The following is a 15,843-nucleotide window of genomic DNA, read 5'->3' on the forward strand; positions in this document are numbered from 1 at the left end:
AAAATATGGCAAATCTGGTGTCACTGTGTGGGAAGTGATGGTTCAGAGTAACAATATAGAAAAACCCTTTAACTATTAATTCCTCTCCCTGAGTTATGTTCCTGTGAGTGGGAAAACCAGTTCTATCTCCAGCTGTTCCTGCCTTGCTCCAGACACATTTAGAGTGGAACAGGGACTCTCCTTCAGTCACTTAAGCCACCTGACAACCAGAAAAGTCCAGCTTAATTCTATCATCCCACCTTCAACTAAGCAAAACCAGGCCCCAATGTTATAAAGTATAATTCCAGTGTGAAGTCTCCAAGGACATCAAAAATGAGAACATTTTGAAGGACAATAGTTAAAATTCCTGGGTTTTATGTACATTACATGGAACTACTCTGGAAGTTCAAAACAGGGATTATCAATAAGAAAACTGAATCCCAGAATCCCAGACTGGTTTGGATTGGGAGGGGCCTTAAAGCCCATCTTGTTCCACTGCCTGCAATGGGCAAGGACACCTTCCTTAGACCAGGAATTCAGACTGTGTCAGGTTGGTATTTCCAAGCCTATTTTACATTCCCAGTCAGTTTTCTGTTGCAATTCAGAAAGGTGGGGAATTGATTTCTTTAATTTGCAGGCAGATCTCAAAGTTTTGAAAAGAGATGAAAAGAGAATTTTAAAAATTTTCATCACTTGCCAAACATTCTCCGTACTTATGGAAGTTCTGGCAGTCTCTGCAAACTGAATCCAGGATTAGCAAAGGACATCAGCTCTAGGAATGTGTTCAACAGAGAGGTGCCCAAAGTGCTCATTTTCCAACAAACTCCACTCAGTTTTATTGCACCAAACAGACAAACTTACAGGTCTAAGAGTGCATTTCCTAATCCTACAGCCCCGGGAGCTGGGAATCACCAGATGGTGGAGTTTTTCTAGGCTTCCTTTTATCACATAGAGATTTATCTTAGACTTCCAGTTCCCACAATGAATCCTGAGTCTCCCTGACCACTGCGTATCTCATGGGGACGTTCTTAATTTCTAGCACAGAACGTAACTGCTGCCATGGGGTTTGTAAGGATCCAGTGATCTCCAGTTTACAGGCCAGGCTGGTTCTATGTGACACAGCAGCTACAAACCCTGGCATTCCATCTACCAGTACTGCTGGTTTAGTGTCCTCTCTAATTAATTTACTTAAAGCTTAAATCAGGGCTAAAAGTGACTCTTAAAAGTGAGAGAGAAAGTTCTCCAGAAAACAGCCTTACAAATTATCTTAGACATGGAATATGGGGCAGACACCCATGGGATTGATGTTTGATTCTGTCATTTTCATTAACTGGGAAAAGAAAGCAAACAACACTAAAAAAAACCCCAAACCCACCAACCAACCAAAAAAGTCAAGTATGGGGAAAAGTCTTTCAATAATCACAACAGAAGGGCATAAACATCTCACTCATGTTCTCCACATCTCCATAAACATCTCACTCATGTTCTCGACGTCTCCACTCTAAAATAAGGACCAGGTAGAGAGAAATTCCCAACGTACCTTATCAGAAGGTTTGAATGGATTTCCTTGTCCACTTATTCCACCACTGATACTAAACCCCAGGCCAGGATTCTTCTCTATCCTCACACAAAACTAGGTTAGAAAGACAGGGTGGGGTAAGTGGATGCCAACATTAATCCCTTCCTAAACCACAGCACCCTTCTTCCCATACATCCCGTTCACCATCAGGGGTTCGAGCTGAGCCCTGCACTGCACAGCGTGGAGAAAGTCAGTGGAATATTGCTATAAACTGGAAGTACTGGCATGATTTTAGCACACAGTGATACCATAATATCCCCTGTCATTCACAGATTTTTTGCACGGATTTTAAAGTTTCGTTTTCAAGGAGGAAAAAAAACCCGTTAGACTCGTGAGATGTTCACATTGGCCAAATTTTTCTTTTAAACATTGGGATAAACCTGTCAGTGAAGCTTAATCTGTGAAATTTTATTTTTCCAGAAGGAGTCACATGTGCAGCATCCCTGGGACAAAGCAAGGGATAAATACTCAAAGCTCAGGGATCTTCAGAGCATTGCCAGGTCAGGGCACAGGCCCACAACCTGCACTGAGCACCAACCACTTCTACCCCAGGAGACAGTGCTGAACCTTCTCGTTTAGTCAGGATGACTCTAAATAGCATTGGGTCATTGAATGTAAAATAAAAATTACTTCAGAGGAGATTAATGACTGTCCACTGAGCTGGGCTTAGCACATCCTCGAGCCACACCAGCAACTGGTTCTGAACATCAGGGATGTAATACAGGGAGCTGCTCACGTGGCTTGACCAGCACTTCACACAAGAGAAAGGTTTACTGATGGTTCTGCACCTCATTCAGCAAAGTCAGGGGCCCCAAACAGGTATTTCAGTCATTAGGGCCAAATATAATGAGGACAGGACCACTTAATGAAGGAACTCCCCAGTGCTGGGGACACTGGGGCTGCAGATGGCCTTTCACTGGGCAGATCCGAGCAGATTAGTGTGTTATAAAATAACCTGCCCTGTTGACACTTAACTGGGCTGCTAGGGAACAGGCAGAAGGCGCAAATTAATTCAGTGTGACCCTGAGATGCCAGTTCTGCTCAGGGTCTTAAAGGGCAAATGGTGTCACTTGATCAGTCCAAGAGAAAATGGGTATTGATGGCTGGTGCTGGGGAATGGGATGGGCTGGCCTGCCCTCAGTCCATCCAGAGCTCCCCCAGTCCATCCAGAGCTCCCCCAGTCCATCCAGAGCTCCCCCAGTACAACCACCGTTCTCCCAGACCATCCAGAGCTCCTTGGGCTGCCCAGCTCAGCTGCCCCATTCCTGCCCGAGGCTCTCTTGTACCGTGGACACCTTGGAAAACACAGGAACATCTCTGCCCTGAAGCTGCAGTGCAGACCCTCTCACCTGCTCCTGGTAGGCATCGGTGCTCCGCTGGCCCTTGGTCTGGATGAGGCACCGCCCGGTCTGGGGGGCTCGGGAGCTCTGGGCCGCTGGGATCTGGATGGGCAGCGGCGGCTGGTACTGCTGGATGGTGACCTTGTTCATGCTCCCCTCGTAGGGCTGCTCCCGGCTCCGGTGCTGCAGGCTCTGGGATCCCATGAGGGTCTGGATGTGGCTACCTGCCTGTGGGTAACGCAACCTGTTAGGCCACGAAGGAGGCTGAAAAGAAGCGATTATTAAACTCACAGAGTCGGGCCCAAGAAAACCTGAGACCCAGCAGAGGTTTGCCTTTGGAGCACAGCTGAAAAAAACAGGATTAAAAGCAGCAGGGACATGCGCATGGCACTGGGGACCTGGGAAGTTTGGGGAGAATCAGCCATTTGATAAACATTAGGTATTTTTCTCCTCATGTCACATCTACACTTCTGCTCAGGATGTTTTGTGAACTGAAAACATTTAATAAATCAAAGGAGGGTGAATAATTTATCACATCCCACTATGAAGATACTTGAATGTTTGTTTTTTCTGAGGATAATTTGGAATAAGATCTGTAACACAGACAGAAATTATCCAGGGTTATGCTCTGTGTATGGAAAGCACCAGCAGTTAAACCCTATACCTTGTCCTGTAACCAAATGTGGCTTTTACCAAATGTAACCAATCAAATTTCTGTAATAATATTTCTGTGACAACATCTGCTGGTTTGAAGCTCCAATATTTGGTAAATACAAGTTAAATATTGCATTTATATCAACCTGGTCTTTTGCTAATACCAGCCAAGGAAGGATGGCTCCTGTCTTGTGTTTCTGTCTTGTGGACACAACAGTAAAAGTCATTTTCCAGGAAGCCTAAATACTGCAGGCTTTTAATAGTCTTTTAATAAATCAGTGGATTATTCAATTGGGAGATTAAAATATCCAATTTTGCCACAGGGGAAATAGCCCATAAATTATGGACTTGAGGTAAAATGGGCATTTAATCTGCATTATGAACAGCAAGAAGGATGGAAACAACCACCCACAACCCAGATAATGAAGTAGTGACGCCTGTGCAGCATTCCCAGCTCACTGACAGTGCGAGCCATCACTACACACAGAATAGTTCTGTGCGTGGGAAATTTGGGAACGTGTATTAATGTCTATATATAGTTAGACAGATATCACTTAATGGCTGGACTCGATGATCTTGGAGATCTTTTCCAAGCTAAATGATCCCACGATTCTACATCAGCCTGAGTACACAGTCCATCAATCTGCCATACACACCCTTCCCCTTGGAAAAACAACTCTCAGCTCTTCCTACCATGATCTCCCAAGCACAGCTCTACCGCACAGTGACTCCGCTCTGCAGGAGCCCAGTTAGTGGAAAACCAAAACATATTAGAAGTTATATTCACACATTTAATTGTTTGCTATGTTGAACTTCGGTTCTACAGAAGAGTTTCTGAATGGCTTCAAACAGTTGCTGGATTTTAATCCCCAAATGCTGGAAAACCAAGACATTGGAGGTGACTTTGCTTGGAGAGATGAGTGTTGTCACACCAGCACATTACAAACCTCTCCTGAAGAAGGTGCGTAAACATCTCTCAGAATTCATTTTCTCTCTGCTGTTAATAGACTTTGAGGAGATTGTATCACTCCTGCTTGTGGATTCACACCGTGGCTCTTCTGGAGGGGGATAAGCTGCTTCTCATGGAAATGTGAATTATTTCTTCTGCAGAAAAAAATCTCTATTATGCAGACTGCTTCCCCAATTTCATCTGTATTCTTTACTTATCATCCAGTACAAAAGTTAATTATTTTCAGCTCGGTGTCCAATATTTACAGTACAGTTGGAGTAGCTGGCAGTGGGTGTAATGATAGATTTGCTGAGTGAAGCAATGTTTGTACTTATCCCATGGGAGCAGCCAGATACTGAAATATTCAGAACAAAAGAAAGTCTGCAGTTCAATTTATTACAATCCTGATGGTGCTCTGTTGATGGTGAACTGTTACAGAACTGACTGTGCACTGATGGTCCACAAATGCTAGACAGCAACAGTGTCCAGCAGGGAATGGACCAACACAGGTTTTATCCAAAAATACCAGTGAAGACAAGAAATTAATTTTCTTACATTTCTCATTTCTTGCATATCAGATGATAAATAACTTGACTGTCAGAGCCAATTCCACCACACCCCGTCACGGCACCCTTCTCCTCCTCCTCCTCCTCTTCTTCCTCCTCCCTCTGGGCAATTTCCAGAGGGAGGTACAATTTCCCTCTCCCATCTTCCAGCAATCCTCCCGTACTCATGGACCTGTGGTTGCACCTCTCTGTGAAGCCAAGGGTTGCTGCTTCTGCCACTGCCTGGGATAAAAGCTGTGAAGGCAGAAGGGAGGTCCTTCCTCATCAGCTGAGGGTTAATCACACAGCAGTTATCAGTGTGCACACCATGACTTTCACTGGTGTTATTCACCCCTAGGACTTCACTCCAGGGATGAGCTGGTTCGATCTCCATGTAGGCAAATGACCACTGTAATTATCCCAGCTGAAATGTGCAGCTCCACCTCCCAGCATCGACTCCAAACACAGCTGAGTTTGTCAGGACCCTTCATTCTCCAGCTCTGCGATTAGAGCAGCCAAACCCAGCAGTTCCTGAGTGGATGAGCCAAGCTGGGGCTGGGAGGGAACAGCCAGTGTTTGCAGATGAGCAGCCCAGCTCCAAGCACTGGAATTCAACATCCACCACAAGGTACCAGAAATTAGACCCATTTCTGGTGAGTTTATCAATGAAACAGCTTTGCCTGTTCAGAGCTGGGTTGGCACCATCCCAACCTTTCATTTGTTATAACTGCCATTGAAATGAAACATCTGATGAGACTCTGCAGGCCAAGGGAGAGGAACACACCTGCCCAACCCCCTGTGCCCACTGCATACACCAGAGATGGAACCACACAAACAGTGGCAAAACACGCCTCGAATTCCCAACAATTATGCTTTAAGCCTTGAAACAAAACCAGGTGTGTCCTCATACACCTTCTCTCCTCCTTGGAGAGGTGCTGGGAGCAGGATCCACTCTGGGATCCCTTCCTTACCTTCTTGGTGACGGTGTCGGGGGGAACATCCCGCCGCCCCAGCGGGTACGGGTTCCACTGGCTGCCCACGGACACCTCGTCCTGCCCGTTGTCCAGGATGCTGCTCTGCTGCGACGGGGTCTGTTGCACAAATGTAGGGCAGCCTTTAGTCACCAAACAACCCCTCCTCAGCTTTAGTTCAGTCACCAACCCAGTTAAATAAACCACACCGTGCTATTGCTACAACAGAAACTCTCCTAATTCCCCCCGTATTTCATTAATATGTGACCACATTGCTCAGGGACCCTCTGCAAGCAGGAGGGCTTGAAAGGCATAGGAGAGAAGTAATGAGAATAATGAATGATGAGAGAAAAGAGAAAATTCATTTTACATGACTCAGAGAAACAAATTTGGTTAAAATCCCACATTTCAATGTGCAGTCTGCCCTTAACAGTGAGTTAGAAATTTCTTGCTGCTCGTTCAAGCAGCAAAGACTTTTTTTATGAAGTATTTGCCACAAAGACAAATTTGATCCTTTTATTTTCTGCAGAAAACATTCCCTGACGGCAAAGGTGAAGTTGTGACTCCTTGTTCCCCTCACTCAGCTCCATCTGAGGCTCCCAGACCTCTCTAGGCTGGGCCTGTCTTGTGTTAAGCCAATAGATTACTACATGCACAATATTAACTCATAATTAAATTTTTTTTCTGAATTTAAATGGCCATAACACACATTTAAAGTTTCCTAAATATTATTATCTTTCCCTTTTCTCTCCTGTTATAAATATTTCTTCCTTGTCCCTTTTTCCCCTGGTTATTTTACTCCTGTTTTCAGGACTTTGGAGGGTCTTTGTGCTTTTTCTGTCCCATCTTGATTTTCTGTTATCTGTCCCTCTGTTTCTCTACCATCACTGGAAATTTTCATAATATGGAGGTCAGACTTTCCAAAATTCCAACACTGTGCTACCACTGACAGTACCTGAATGATGTAGTGCTTACTGAGTTCTGATTAATGATAATCTACAAAGAAACAAAAATATCTATTTTTCCCCTCTGTCATTCAAGCAAATACTTTTCCAGCTTAGATTACAGAAAATCAGGATACACTTATTTAGATGGCTGAAGAACTGCATTTGCTTTGAAACATGAAAGCTGGGAACTTGTCAATTAAAAACTATTTTTAACAGAAGTTTAAAAGTAAGTAGAAGTAAATTGTGATTAAATCACACATCTCAGTGACTAAATAAAAAAATTTCAACCCTGATTATTTCAAATGAAAGAAAATTTTCATGATAATTCTTTCATCATTCAAGTCTTCCAGAAAAATCATGGAAGTTGCTATTTTCCTTCTATTAAAAACCACTAGAAAAACATTTCCACTGTTGAAAGATCTCCTTGTGGAGCTTTCTTTACACCATTAAAACAGAAAATAAAGCCATCCCTTCCAGAGCTGTCCTGAGAATCCTCTCACATCCTGAGGGATCAGCTTCTGGGCCTCTCTGGATGCCCTCCCCATGCAGAGAGGGGGTAGAGAGGCTCATTCCAAAGGGAACCTCTCCTTTCCTCCTGACTGACTATTATTCCCAAGGGAGGTGGCAACAGACACTTCTGGGAATGGATTCCACCAAACCATTATCTTTTAAAACACCTGGGAGATGGATCCCAAAAATGGAAAAGTTCTGGGTTGTTTCCCCACTGACTGATCTGCAGGAGAGAGTTTGCACTCGAGAGGGCAAAAGAAAAAACACAGAGGGTGTTTTCTGCTTTCTCAATAAACAGGTAAATTCTGTGGTTTCATTTTCTGCAGCAAAATGAATTTGACCCCTTGCAATATTGCTCATTTTCTGAGCTCGGACAGACTGAAAGCAAACCCACATCTATTAAATCTGGGTAAACAATGAAAAGCAGCAGTTCAAGCATTTTCTACAGCAAGCAGAATCAATGTAATAAACATTCTGAAAATAAGTTATTGGTAAACTTGATTTCCTGACCATCTACTGGACAACCAGACCTCACTCATTACTCTCTTGAATCCAGGCCACAGGAAGGAGGGAGGAGAAGGAGACAAAAATTAAACTGCTGTGGCCTGGATTCATCAAGAAATGCAAATCCTTTAGAACATATGAAGGAATAGAATAAAACAATACCAAATATACACGACATTCATTCAACAGCAATTTCCCCCTGCTTCCCAAACAGTACAATAAGAGAATAACCCCCTTAATGCACTTCAGCATCACAGTTTTTATGGGTATGGAGCAGTGAAATGCTGGTGGAATAGAAAGCAGAATAATCCACATCAGAGCACACCCCAAAATATATCACTCTGAACAGATTCATTAATTCCTCAGACATCCATCCATTAATATCCATATACATTTACAGCCTCAAATCCTGGAAGTGCTATAAAACACTGTGTTCCTGATGTGTAGCAAACCAGCACTGTTATTTGGGGTTGATGGCAAATGGATTTTTTCAAGGACTCGTGACAAGACCTGGCATGTACCCGAGGAGACAAACAGGTTCTTTGGAAGCAGAGACAACACTGGAATGTCACCCGTGGCCAACACACACCCCTGGGGGGCTTCTCGGTGCCACCCACCCAACAACAGAGAAGCACAGAGAGCGAGGGGGACAACCCAGGGACAGCTGATGGCATGTGGGATGGAGGTGACAGTGTATGGAGAGTCAGTCCCGGCAGGAAAAGCCTGACACTGATCTATGTGTGCTGTTATCCTGTCCCAGCTCTGCCCAGAACTCCAGCACGGAGTTCGTCCTGCATCAGGGAGAGGAGCAGGGTCGAGGTCTGTCCAACCCACACAACCTGCTCGTGCTGCTGCCATTAAATCATCCTATTTTCTCACCAGCCTTGGATGTAAGCTCTGAAACAGGGCCTTGGAAGCCTCCTGTGGGAATCTCTGGCCAGGGCTGGTCCTCCCTGGGCAGGTGCCAGCAGTGCTGGAGGCCAGCCTGGCAATTACCAGCACAGCTGATCCCATGGCAGCGCCTGGATCTGTGCTCTGCTGCCCTTTAATTAGAGATGCTGCTAATGTGTCCCAACAGCTCCTGCTGCCAAAGCAGGGAGAGGCCAAGTGAGGCTTGTCCCTCCTACATTGCCTTGACCCTGGAAGTGTGGCCACATGGATGCACAGAAGGTCTCAGGATCTCCTCTTTGACACTGCAAGTCCTGCAGCAGTGTCCCTCTCTGGCTTGTCCTGTGTGCTTTTCCCTTCAAACATTTGTTTAGGATGATCTTGTATGTCTGTACTTGTCGGCAATATACCAAGAACAGATGTAAAATAGTAAAAAATGAGGTTATTCTCTTTCTACATGTGTTACTCAACCAAAGTTTAAAATGGGTTTGGGTGTGGTAGGTGTGCTCAAAGCTCATCAGCTACTACAGCAGAGCCAGTTAATGCTCAAATATTAAAATCCCTGTCTCCTGGAGCCTATTTAAATGCATATTCAACATTTCTACAGTCCTTTTTTTTAAGCTCAGTCTCAGAGCAAAGCACGTTCCCCATTTCTCTGCACAGATTGAGAAAATGATGGCACCGGTCTGGAGGAGGAGAGCAGGAAGCAGGAATGACAGCCACGGGAAACCCAGAATCCAAAAAGCAAGGGAGGAAAACTGTACCACTGCCACCCTTGCTTTTTGCATCGGGTCTGTATAAGCATGAGTAGTAGGCAAAAGCTAAACCAGGAGGAAGCAAGAAGTTAATTTATTGGGAATGCTGGTGGTGCTGGCTAGCCCATACTTACTTTCGGTAGAGGTAGCTCTTGAAGCATTTGGTTTTCAAATTTAGATTTAGTCTGCAAGTTTAAAGTCATGCTTCGGCCGGCATGCATTGCTGAAACCCCTCCAGAGTGCAGCATGCCAAGGCTAACTGTGTGGTGTTTGTAAGCAGCGGTCTGAGTAGAGGAAACAACCACGTGACAGATATGAACACACATGCTCATCGAATTAAGTATCACACATATATGGTTAAGTTCACAAAGTTTTAGTTTAAGCAAACAAACAGTCCCAAGAGATCAATAGCTCCCCGGGGCATGCACTGGGTCACACAAAGCAAGTACATTGCTCGTTGTACATAAAATGGATACCAGAAACGACTTCCACGCTGACAGCAGATGAGGTGTGTTGGTATCTGGAGTTGTATCACATGGTACAAGTCTTTATTTTGCAAATATGGCCAAATTTAGGCTCAGCTGCGCAACCACAGATAGGCCTGGGATGTGTCAGGTGCCAAGGAGCAAACCCTGGGGGAGAAGGCTCTGCTCCATCCCAGGAGCACCTGCTCCCTGCCCACCACCACGGTCCTGCACAGACCCGACCGGCAGCGGCTTTTCCTAGAGCAGCTGCTCCATGGGAATGCCCAGAGTTTCTCACCAGCAAAGCCTCCACCAGGCAGCTCAACTCCTGAGAGCTTTGCAACCAGCAGTAACCAGCTCACAGGGACTGCTGCCAACTCAGCAGAACCACCAGTGTCAGTTTTCATGAGTTCAGGTATTCCTTGATACACACTGTAAGCTAAGCGTGAAGATATTTCTTAAACAAACAGCATCTGGGAAGCGTTTATTTCCACCAGAAATGGCTCTGCTCAGGGTGCACTGGTTTCCCTGGGGAGAATTTTCCAATTGGTTTTACACAGCACAAGGGAAAGAGCTGAAGGGAGGAAACACTTCAGCCTTTGAGCCCATTTTTAAATTTAACCCATTGGGCTCTAATGATATTTTAATAAATATCACATCCGAGCAACTGGGAGGTGAGGAGTGTAGTAACACCAAACTCAGGAGGCTCTGGCATAAAGTAGGTAAATGGACACATTTGGCAACTACCTTCTTATGCATTTCATGACAGTAATTTTCCACAACCACTTCAGATCATGAAGTAAATGCAATTCATGAAGTAGGTCATTAAATAGGTAATGACTGAAATCATGCACTAAAGGACTTGTATTCTTCGGATAGAAGGCAAATCAGCACAACTTCCTACAGCTAAAAGGAATAATGGTCACATTCCTCGATCAAAACAGTGGCAGTGGGTACCCAGTGCTATTTCTCAGTCAAGAGACACCTTTAAACCCCCTCTAACAGTGATACGAAAGCTAAAATACATTATTTTACTTATTCTCAATGGTGGTTTTCTTTGTTCACTTTTACTGCCAAGATGTTCCCAGAGCTCCCAGTTGTGCTTGACATGGTGGGCTCCAGCAGCACATCCCCATCCATGAGCAGGACAGAATCTCATGGGCTTTCATCATTTTGGGTACTGCTGCAGGAGCCACCACCTCAGTGACCAGAGTGGAGCCTCTGAGTTTATCTGGGACCCTTCACTCCAGTTGAGCACCCCCAGGGCCCTTTGTGGGCCAGCTCCTCTGACAACGAGGCAGGAATTGCATTACTGGGAATTCTGGTGGTCACCACTGCACGTGCAAATAGTTTGACATACCGAAACACACAACTAAAGGCATTAATTGCAGAGAAATGCCAAACATACCCTGTCTAACCTTCTAGCTTCTATATGTCTAAGTAGCTGTTGTCTCCAGTCAGCAGGCATTTTAGCACAGCTCTCATTTCCCTTCCCAGGGGGAGGCCTTGGCTTTATATCACTGTTATCGGAAGGCTTGTCGCCATAGTTACCCAAGTTATAGTCTGATGGAATCTTTTCCAGCAGCGCTGCCATTGTCGGCCTCGCTGAGACGGGCCGGGTTTGGGATGTGCCGTAGCTCTCTGTACTGTAACTTCGTGCAGACAAGGGCCTCCTTTGCGTGAGGTTTTTAACTGGGAAGCTCCCAGTCTGGGCTTTCACCTCCTGGTAGGAAGGGAGCTCGTCTTCGTAGCGCCCGTTGCGCTTGAGGAACTGTGCCTCGGGCACGGCCATGCCGCTCTGGCGATCGGCTGCCGCGCGGAACGGGGCCCGGCCGTACCTGTCGCCCGGGGGCAGCTCCTGGGGCTCACTGACCCTGCGGAACATGGACATCTCGGTGGAGCTGGCCAGGGAATCCGCTCTGCGCAGGAAGCCCGGCCGTGCGCCCTGGCTGCCGAAGGGGGGCCCCACGGGCTCCTCGCTCACCGAGGGCTGTGAGAAGGAGAACATGGGATCCACGGGCGCATACCCGTGGTACCCCCGCGGGCTCACCAGCTCCTGGGGCAGGTTTTTGGGTGGTTGGGGGATGTACTCGGGGTTGAGTTGGAAGGGCGGCAGGAGCCTCTTGTCGGCCGTGACCTCCACGGCACCCTGGGGGTTGAAGCTTTGGTCGAACTGGTAGACTTTCTTGGTGACGGACGATTTCTGCTGCGGCTGCACCTTGACACTGCCGTAGGTCAGCAGCTCGTCGTCCAGCATGGGCACGGACTGGCTGCGGGACATGCTCAGCATGCCGTGCTCTGGGCCCAGCAGCTTGTCCACCCTCTCGTGAGGCCCTACAGTATCATTCCCGGATGCATAGTTTTCTAGGGGGATGTTGTACACCTTGTATGTACCAATATCTATCTCATCAATACTCTGAGACTTCTTAAACTTGTTCGTTTTTAAATCCCTCATCATTGGGGAAAGCCGCTCCGTGCTCTTGCTGATGGAAATGACGTTTTTGGAAGGATCTGGGCGACAGTGGATATGGGAAAAGACATTTGTGAGGCTTCTGTTAGCGTTTGAGTCGTGATATTCCCATGCTATTCCTGGAGGGAAAGTACTTGTCATTTCAGGAGACTCTTTGACATGATCTTTCCTCTCAGGCAAAGGGCTGGTGGTGGGGGTGCTTTCCAGTTTGGAAGGAAAAGCTGTCCTGTCTTCAAAGGGACTGGGGGTTCTGGTCCAATTTTGCCAAGGATTGGGAGGAGGCACTTCAGATTCGTGTGTGTTTCTGAGCGTCGGCTGCTCCAGCTCCAAGGGGATGCCAACTATCCTGTCCTGTCGGATCAGCGGCCTGCGCCCGTGTGCAGATGAGCTCCTCGATTTGGTGGTGAGCAGGGGGTTGGCGTTGGGGTTCTCCACCGTGCTCTCCTCGGCCACGAACCCCGTGTTGTCGTAGTGGGACCCATCAGTCCAGCCCTCGGCGAACGTGTCGCTCAGCGGGCGCCGTTCCGGCCGCGCCGGCAGGTTCCCAGCTGGAGCTGATTCCCGCTGGCTCAGCAATGGCTTGGTCTCCAGGGGCTGTGGGAACGACTGTGCCAGCCTGCAAAGACAAGAGAGAAGGGAGCAAGATAAAATGCCCTCTATCCCAGCACATAAACCATCACCAGAATGACAGAAGAATCACAGAGTCACAGAATCTGCTGAGTTGGAAGGGACTCATCAGGATCATCAAGTCCATCACTTAGCCCTGCACAAGCCCATCCCCAAGAGTCTCACCAAGTGCCCCAGAGGATCATCCAAATTCTCCCTGAGCTCTGGCAGCCTTGGTGCTGTGACCACTGCCCTGGGGAGCCTGTTCAGGGCCCAACCACCCTCTGGGGTAAGAACCTTTTTCTGAGATCCAAACTAAACCTGCCCCAACACAACTTCAGGCCATTCCCTTGGGTCCTGCACCTCGTCCCCACAGAAAAGGGATCAGAGCCTGCCCTTCTTCTTCCCCTCACGAAGAAGTTGCAACTTCAATGGGGTCTCCCCTCAGTCTCCTCTTCTCCAGCCCTCAGCCGCTCCTCGCATGGCTTTCCCTGAAGGACCTTCCCCATCTCCATTGCACTCGTTTGGACACTCTCTATGAGCTTAAAGCAATTTAGCACTCTCCCATCTATGCTTTGGTTTTGAGATTGTGCTATGAGACATGAACCTCATGCCACTGGCTTGGCACAAAGGTAGCAGGTTTTTGCCCTGGAGCACAGACTGTGTCAGTACACACACGGAGAAACTAAGAAGTCAGTGACAGGCCTGGCTGGCTCCATGCTGTGTTCACAGAAATCCAGCTGAACATATTTACCTGCTGTAAAAATAATCTGTGAGTGCAACAGAAGGTTTTTCACACTTACGTTATTTTATTTTTAAACAAAGATACCAGATGCAGTTTGTGTGTGTTCTCAGCACCAAGATTTTATGCATCTTCACTGAGAAGGCTCCAGCCTCTCTTTAACAGGACAGAGCCTGTGGATGGAATCACGTGAGGTGATTTATGGCAGGGACAGACAGGACAGGGTGTTCCTGGTGTGGTACAAGGGTGTTCTCAGCCTGCTGATGGCTCATTAGAGCTTTCCAAGAACTTTCCATGTTCTTGGAATCCAGGGCAGAGGGAGGCCAGGACACAATAATGGGACACACACTGCAGCCTGATTCCAGGAGCTTTAATGCCTGGTTATAGCCCAGAGTTGACCCACCAGCTGTGGAATTACTGGTGTTGATGGAGTATGGATGTATGGTCAGCTCTGCACAGCCTGGGCTGTGATCAGCTACACACAAATGGGAAAAAATGTGGAATTTTTAAACAAAATGCCTAAACAGATCAATAAAGAATCACAGAATATGCTGAGTTGGAAGGGACCCACCAGGATCAAATCCACCCCTCAGCCCTGCACAGGACCATCCCCAAGAGTCACACCAGGTGCCCCAGAATATCATCCAAACACTCCTTGAGCTCTGGTAGCCTTGGTGCTGTGACCATTGCCCTGGGGAGCCTGTTCAGTGCCCAACCACCCTCTGGGGGAAGATACACTTCTCTTTGAGTGCATATGAAAAGACAAAATGCCACCAGAAGTGGTGCTAAGAAAGATTGTCACACCTGTTCCCCCACAGAGAGTTATTCACTGCTTCTTTAGCCGTTGTCTGCAAGGAGCCCATTTTAACATGCGCATTGGAGGACCCTGAGGAAGCCTGGGAAGGGGAATAGTCTGAGTAAGTGCCTGAGGAAACGCTGTTATTCAGACAATGGATCTTATCTGCTTCAGACTCATCTGTCGACTCTGAAACAAAACACAGCAAATGCTTTCAGAGTGTGGCATTTGAGACTTAAACTCCAGAAAAACACATTTTTAAACTGGAACTATGAACATATATATATATGTGTGTGTGTGCACAAATATACAAGAGATTTGTTTTAAAATCACAGTGAAGGGTAGAACATCTCAAGGAACGTCTCTCCTTGCATATCACACAAAAGTTGTTGTAAACCAAGTCAATACCTTTCTTGTCTTTACCCAGCAGAACGAGTTTGGGGGGGTACAACGGAGTCTCAGGCATGGAAGGACGGAGCTCCCCTATCCTCATCTCACTGGCAGGATGTCCATAGGCATCCTGAGGAATATAAAAAACGAAGAATAAACACATTGATGTCCCAAGGCATCCTGGTGAACATAATAATGAAGAGTAAACACAGGAGACAGAATCCACTTCAAACTGCAAGGCACAAACATTTCCCAGCCTTCTCCTCGTAACACACCAACCCCACCATACAGGCAGCATCTAATCATACTGATTTGTCAGCTGAAAGTTCTAATTAGTCCTCCAGAAATACTCCTAAAAATTAGTGGTGATGTGCTCATTCTGGAAATGTGGACAAAACAGATGGAACTTGTGAGATACATCAAGGCCATGTAAACATTTTGGATGAAGTCAAGGTCACAAAAACAACCTGCCAGCAGAAAAAACCACAAATTGGGAGTAAACAATTGTTATTTCAGGAGGAAACGTTCCTTGTTCAGTTATTCATGGCACAAGTCCCTCCATAGATTCAGCTGTCCCTGTAGCTATTTTTAATTAAAATGGTTTTGTCTATAAAGGGTTTGTGGCTAAATTAAAGTTATTCAGATTTAATAAACTTCTGAGAGTTCAGCACACCTTGACCTTCAAAGGATATATACAGAAAATAAAATTGAAAAATGTTGAAGGGAAGTGGGATGTAGTCTCAGAAGGAGGTAT

General features: G+C 46.4%; 1 protein-coding gene across 1 annotated transcript in view; it reads right to left on the bottom strand.

Moving 5' to 3' along the window:
- The window catches only part of LRRC7 (leucine rich repeat containing 7), a 120,199-nt gene that overhangs the window by 3,000 nt on the left and 101,356 nt on the right, over nucleotides 1–15,843 (bottom strand). Inside the window, exons 18-24 of the mRNA XM_027891059.1 lie at nucleotides 15,108–15,219; nucleotides 14,708–14,888; nucleotides 11,494–13,171; nucleotides 9,756–9,905; nucleotides 6,018–6,137; nucleotides 2,908–3,126; nucleotides 1,520–1,612 (exon numbers count right to left, since the gene is read on the bottom strand). Of these exons, the coding sequence (XP_027746860.1) occupies nucleotides 1,520–1,612; nucleotides 2,908–3,126; nucleotides 6,018–6,137; nucleotides 9,756–9,905; nucleotides 11,494–13,171; nucleotides 14,708–14,888; nucleotides 15,108–15,219 (2,553 nt within the window). The remainder of the gene's footprint in view (nucleotides 1–1,519; nucleotides 1,613–2,907; nucleotides 3,127–6,017; nucleotides 6,138–9,755; nucleotides 9,906–11,493; nucleotides 13,172–14,707; nucleotides 14,889–15,107; nucleotides 15,220–15,843) is intronic.

This window comes from Empidonax traillii, unplaced genomic scaffold, assembly GCF_003031625.1.
Source record: "Empidonax traillii isolate 1590-97213 ecotype Southwest subspecies unplaced genomic scaffold, ASM303162v1 scaffold309:size1915965, whole genome shotgun sequence".
Taxonomy (NCBI): domain Eukaryota; kingdom Metazoa; phylum Chordata; class Aves; order Passeriformes; family Tyrannidae; genus Empidonax; species Empidonax traillii.